General features: G+C 44.1%; 1 protein-coding gene across 1 annotated transcript in view; it reads left to right on the plus strand.

Moving 5' to 3' along the window:
• klb (klotho beta) overlaps window positions 1-6,381 on the plus strand; it is a 15,590-nt gene extending 9,209 nt beyond the window's left edge. Inside the window, 5 exon segments of the mRNA XM_016508512.1 lie at window positions 4,223-4,814; window positions 5,261-5,383; window positions 5,707-5,931; window positions 5,934-6,056; window positions 6,371-6,381. Of these exon segments, the coding sequence (XP_016363998.1) occupies window positions 4,223-4,814; window positions 5,261-5,383; window positions 5,707-5,931; window positions 5,934-6,056; window positions 6,371-6,381 (1,074 nt within the window).
• The last annotated feature ends 427 nt before the right edge of the window (window positions 6,382-6,808 follow it).

The following is a 6,808-nucleotide window of genomic DNA, read 5'->3' on the forward strand; positions in this document are numbered from 1 at the left end:
TGAAATAAATTAACTTTTCCACGACATTCTAATTTATTGAGATGCACCTGTATATTATATATATACACATATATACACACACACACACAGACACACATATATATATATATTAGTGCTGTCAAACAATTAATCGTGATTAATCGCATCCAAAATAAAAGTTTTTGTTTACATAATATATGTGTGTGTACAGTGTATATTAATTATGTATTGTAAGCCCTTGAACACAAGATTTGGTGAGATTAGCTCAAGTTGTCCACATAGATAATGCACCAGGCAGATATTTGGTGGAAGAGAACTTAATTCTCTTTATTTCTCAATAAGGTGAGGAAGAGGGGATGGGGAAAACTGCAACTAAAGCCTTTCTTCCTTCTGTGGTTTGCTCTTGGGGCAGCAGATCAATCTCTCTGAAGGGAAGAACGAAGAGATGGAGGGTTAGTTAAAAGGTGTTCAGGCTACTCACGACCCCACTGAGCCTCCGTCCTCAAGAACTTGTCCCGTGTCTGGGCTTAGGGTGATCCAGCATTCAGCATCTGCTCGTCTCCCCGGCTGAGGCCATGTCCACACGTACACGGGTATTTTTATAAACTGAGTTTTTCCTTCTTCCGTTTAAAAAAAATCTCCGGCCACATGAAAACGCAAATGCATGCTTTGAAGCACTGTCAAGAGCATGCCAAGCCAACAGGTGGCGATATAATCACAACCGTAAAGCCATGTTGGCCAATCAGAAGCCTGAAAAAGTTTCCAGTAGGCGGAGATAACAACGCAGGCGCTGACGTCACAAGCCAAAAACTCCGGTTTCGCTGTCGACACGATAACACTGCAACCGGAGTTTTTGAAAATCTTCACCCTGGCAGGTGTTTTCAAAAATGTTCGGTTTCAGTGAACTGGTGCTGCGTTTGCGTGTGGACGGTCAAACCGCATAGAAAAAGCTGCGGTTTTAAAAATAACCGCGTTCGTGTGGACAGGGCCTCAGAGTGTTAAATTAACACGGGGGATTTTATTTGTATATATATATGATAGAACTAGGGTCATATTTTTTTCATATTCATATTTATCATATTTTTTATTTTTATTTATGATTTTATATATAAATAATATACAATCAACTTTGATAAAATTCAATTTATATATATATCTATATATATATATACACACAGTATATACACACACACAGCTGACGTCACAAGCCAAAAACTCCGGTTTCGCTGTCGACACGATAACACTGCAACCGGAGTTTTTGAAAATCTTCACACTGGCAGGAGTTTTCAAAAATGTTCGGTTTCAGTGAACTGGTGCTGCGCTTGCGTGTGGACGAACGGCCAAACCGCGTAGAAAAAGCTGCGGTTTTAAAAATAACTGCGTTCGTGTGGACAGGGCCTGAGACACTACTGAGGCCTCTCTGTTCCCTTTTATGTGGTGGTTGTTGATTGTCCCTAACAGCCTGCAGCTAAGGCTCCCTGTTAGAGGGAAAAAGTTGAACACCTGTGTTGGAGCTACCCCTGGTCCTGAACCCTCTTACTGGGTGGCCCAGCCCTTGTTTTTTCCTCTGATGGGGCTCTCCATAGTGCTGAAGGTGTTCAAGCTGCTTTGTGGGGGACAATACCTCTTTCTGGCCACCACATACCCCCCTTTCCATCTCCAGGCTCCCGCTTGCAGCGCACGTCCCACAGCAGTCATGTCTTCTGGACATTGCATCTGCATTCACATGAGAATTCCCAGCCCGGTGTTCCACCTTAAATTGGAAGTTCTGCAACTGAAGAAACCAACGAGACTACCCATCTTTACCTCAGGAGTTACGGGGGTCTGGACCCCAGCTGCAAAGACATCACTCGGAGAGGGAGTTGGTTCATGCCACTGCTTCAAGAGGTTTACATCATAAATTTGCTGGTCTTTTCTCCGGCCAGGTTGACGCACTCTGTAGTTGACTGGGCCTGTCCGTTCTACAACTTTATAGGGTCCTAGCCACCTGGCAAGGAATTTGCATTCACTGGATGGGATTAAAACCAGTACCTTTTCTCCCGGGTGAAATTCTCGAACCTGTGCCCCTCGGTTGTATACCCGGGCCTGCTGTTGTTGGGCCTGCTGTTGTTGGGCCTGCTGCATGTGTTCTCGTACAACCGGCCAGATCTTTGTCATTCGATCGTGCATCTGTTCCACATACTCGATGATGGTGTGATATCGTGATGGCTGCTGCTCCCAACGTTCCTTGGCGAGGTCCAAAATCCCTCGAGGTCGCCGCCCATTGAGGAGCTCGAAAGGTGAGAACCCGGTGGAGCTCTGTGGGACTTCTCGAACAGAAAACAAGACATACGGTAACAACTGATCCCAATTTTTCCCATCAGTGTCAATGACTTTCCTCAGCATTTGTTTAAGAGTCTTGTTAAATCTCTCGACAAGCCCATCAGTCTGGGGGTGGAATACAGAGGATTTGAGTTGTTTCACCTTCAGTTGTCGGCAGGTCTCTTTAATCACAGTAGACATGAAGCATGAGCCTTGGTCCGTAAGGATCTCATCGGCTATCTCCACACAGCTAAAGAGCTGTACCAGTTCTCTTGCCACAGCCTTTGAGGTGGCCGACCGGAGTGGTATCGCCTCTGGAAAGCGGGTGGCATAATCGAGGATGACCAGAAGATATCTGTGTTCCCGGCTGGACTTTGGCAGGGGCCCCACAATATCCAGTGCAATCCTGCTGAAAGTGGTTTCAATTATAAGCAGAGGAATAAGTGGATTTCGATATGTTACCTTGGGACTATGAAGCTGACACTCAGAACAGTGCCGGCAATAGTCTTCGACTGTCTTCTTGATACCGGGCCAATAGAACCGTGTGAGGATGCGCTAATAGGTCTTCTCTGACCCCAGGTGGCCTCCAAACAGGTGAGTGTGTGCCAAGTACAACACCTTAGAAGTATATGCTTTGGGGACCAACAACTGTTCACAAATTTCCCCTCTGCGCTGATCCACTCTATATAACAATTTATTCTTTATCATGAAATGTGGATACCTCAATCTACTCACCCCTCTTGTAGTTGGCCCGCAATCATTTGTGCACTCCTCCATGCCTGGGTCAACACAGGATCTTGCAGCTAGGCAGTGCCGAACTGTCCCAACCTTTCCCCCTGGAGGGTCTCTGCTGGGGGAAATTCAGAGAACACTTTGTGGGATTCTATGTCTTTGAGTACCTGCGCTCCTCCCGGGCCCTCTGAGGCAGTGGCAGTGGAGTCATAACGTTCTTCCTCACCTCTATCCTCCTCTGGGCTGATTGCTTCTGCATCAGTAGTGGATACCTCAATCTACTCACCCCTCTTGTAGTTGGCCCTCAATCATTTGTGCACTCCTCCATGCCTGGGTCAGGATCTTGCAGCTAGGCAGTGCTGAACTGTCCCAACCTTTCCCCCTGGAGGGTCTCTGCTGGGGGAAATTCAGAGAACACTTTGTGGGATTCTATGTCTTTGAGTACCTGCGCTCCTCCCGGGCCCTCTGAGGCAGTGGCAGTGGAGTCATAACGTTCTTCCTCACCTCTATCCTCCTCTGGGCTGATTGCTTCTGCATCAGTAGTCTCTTCAGGGGTTGGAGTAGCGTGGTATTTGGACGAACGGCGCCTTCGGGGTCGGGGAGGTCTCTTCCCTTCTGCAGCTTGGTCTGTCCAGTAGGTAGCAAAGGCCTGGCAGTCTCTGCCAACCATGACCGGGATGGGCAAGCACTCCACGACCCCTGCTCGTACTTGTTACTGGCCCCAAGGGGTAACCATGCTTACTTCAGCAGTGGTGTAGTTCCTAGTGTCCCCATGAATGCAGGACACAGAAATCTCCCTTCCCCATGACCGGCCCTGCAAACTCTGGCCGGACTAATGTCACCATGCTTCCAGAGTCAACAAGGGCTTCGATGTCTCTGCCTCCAATCTGGACAGGGAACCTAGGGGCAGCTCCCCCTTAATAGGCCCAACAGGTGGTCAGAAAATGGCACTGGAGTCTTGAAGAGTCAGTGGCGCTCGCCGTGGGCATGAGTTCCTCTCTGCCTGGGCAATCATGTTTAATCGTTTGACAGCACTAAATATAAATTAATATGGTATTAGGAACTTGTTTTTTTTTTTGTTATCAAATTTGATCCCATTATTATATATGGCTTCAGTTAAACTTATCCTGCAGTTTTCAGTGAATTTGAGATCTCTTTCTCGTACGGTTTGTGAGCGTTTCATGTGAATTTCTCTCTGTGTTTCTCTCAGGTGCATCTGCGTCCGTTCTCGCCGCAGTTCACCGATCCGCAGCTGTACCGCTGGAACCTGTCGGGCGACGGCGCTCTCTCGCCCGTGATGGGCATCTTGCTCCACACGCGGCCAGTGCAGTGCACTGACTTCCTGTTCATCCAGCGGCACCTCTTCCTGCTGGGGGTCACAGGGTCGGCGCACTACCGCTTCGCCCTGGACTGGACGCAGCTCTCGCCCGGCGGTGACCCGGAGAAGGTTCGCTTCTACCGCTGTGTGCTGATGGAGCTCCAGCACAGAGGGATCCAGCCGGTCGTGACGCTGTATCACCCCAGCTATCACTCGCCTTCACTGGGTTTGCCCGAAGCGCTGCATGCTAACGGCGGATGGAGGAATGCTAGTGCTGTGGAAGCATTCGTTAGCTACGCTGCATTCTGCTTTCACAAATTTGGCGACTTTGTTTCGACATGGATCACCATCAACGAGCCGAATCGGCTAACGGAAGCGTACACAGAAGACCGGAAAACTGTTGCGCGGAATATGCTATTAGCGCACGCAAAAGCATGGCGTATTTACGACGAACGGTTTCGACAGAAGCAGGGTGGAGCTGTTAGTTTGGCTATCCATGCTGATTGGGTGGAACCGGCCAATCCGTTTTTAGAATCTCACAAATCTGCCCAGCAACAGTTTTTGGCATTCGAAGTGGGGCTTCGAGTTTTTATATTATTTTGAGCCATTTGTCATATGTAAAGTGCCCACTTTTAGCATTTGGTTCCATTATTATTTTTCCCAAAGAATTTTCATAATAAGCATTTTTAAAAAATGCTTAATTCCTTAAACTAATTCATCCAGCTCTGATATGAATCAGAATCTAAATATATTTAAGAATTTCAGATGAACATTTTTATTAATTTTTATTCTTTTTTTAATCATTTTTATCTTTTTAATTAAATTATATTTTATATTTAGACCGGAAAACTGTTGCGCGGAATATGCTATTAGCGCACGCAAAAGCATGGCGTATTTACGACGAACGGTTTCGACAGAAGCAGGGTGGAGCTGTTAGTTTGGCTATCCATGCTGATTGGGTGGAACCGGCCAATCCATTTTTAGAATCTCACAAATCTGCCCAGCAACAGTTTTTGGCATTCGAAGTGGGGCGTTTTCTCGACCCTCTGATTGGTAAATTATTTTAAGTTATTTAAGTTTTTTATTTTTATTTTTTTATTATATTTGTTATTGTTATAACTGTTGATATTATTATTAGATTTCATTTTTGATTATGTTGCCATATATAAAGCACTATAGTAAGTTTTAGCACTTGGTTTTATTGTTCCATAATTGTGACCATGGACCACAAAACCAATTTTGTGCTCCAGGGTCACAATTTACATTAATTTTCTTTTTCATTTTAAAACGATATTTTTTAGAATCTCACAAATCCGCCCAGCAACAGTTTGTGGCATTCGAAATGGGGCATTTGCTCGACCCTCTGATTGGTGGAGGGAATGAGGGGCGTGGCAATGGCTTCTCCAACGCTGAGAGGGCGGAGCTTAAAGGGGCGCTGGATTTCATCGCTCTCAATCACTTCACGACGCGTTTGGTGGCGCCATGGGAAAATGCGAAGCCGCAGAAGCCGGAGCACGGTTGTGCGCTGATGACAGACGTCACCTGGCCAGCATCGCACCTGAGGCAGGCACTCGTGCCCTGGGGCCTCCGCAGGATGCTGGGATGCATCGCTATGGCGACCGCTTCCCCATCATCATCACGGCGACAGGGGTGGACGATCAAGCGTTTCATGATGACCAGCTGAGACAGAGCTATATCAGGAGCTACCTGCAGGAGGCGCTAAAAGGTGAGCGGAGTCTGAATGTATTTCTATATATACTGTATTTCTGATTTAAGAATTTCAGAACTTCTACAGATTTTTACCATTTAAAAAAATGGAAAGTTACTTCATTATTTTGTTTTAACTTTTTGTTATCGTTATCATTCTTGTTATTTTATTTTTTTTATTCATTGATTGATTTTTTTTTTATATTATTTTGAGCCATTTGTCATATGTAAAGTGCCCACTTTTAGCATTTGGTTCCATTATTATTTTTCCCAAAGAATTTTCATAATAAGCATTTTTAAAAAATGCTTAATTCCTTAAACTAATTCATCCAGCTCTGATATGAATCAGAATCTAAATATATTTAAGAATTTCAGATGAACATTTTTATTAATTTTTATTCTTTTTTTAATCATTTTTATCTTTTTAATTAAATTATATTTTATATTTAATTTTATATATTTTAAATTTGTATATATATATATACACACACACACACACACACACATAAAATTATAACATGTAAATATTTCATCAATTATTTCATTATTTTATTGTATTATTCTTACATTATTATTATTACTATTATTACGTTCTTGTACTTTTATTTCATTTGTTACTTTGTTCCATTTTTTATTAAATTAAATAAATAATTAAATATTTATTACTGATGATATTATTATTATTATTACAGCAAACCAACCAGCTCTGAGATAAATCAGAACAACATTTGATTTGAAGCAAAACATTGGCAACCTCTATCCTCAAATCTC

The sequence above is a fragment of the Sinocyclocheilus rhinocerous genome, unplaced genomic scaffold (genome assembly GCF_001515625.1).
Source record: "Sinocyclocheilus rhinocerous isolate Xijiao unplaced genomic scaffold, SAMN03320098_v1.1 scaffold1165, whole genome shotgun sequence".
NCBI classification, from domain to species: Eukaryota; Metazoa; Chordata; class Actinopteri; order Cypriniformes; family Cyprinidae; genus Sinocyclocheilus; species Sinocyclocheilus rhinocerous.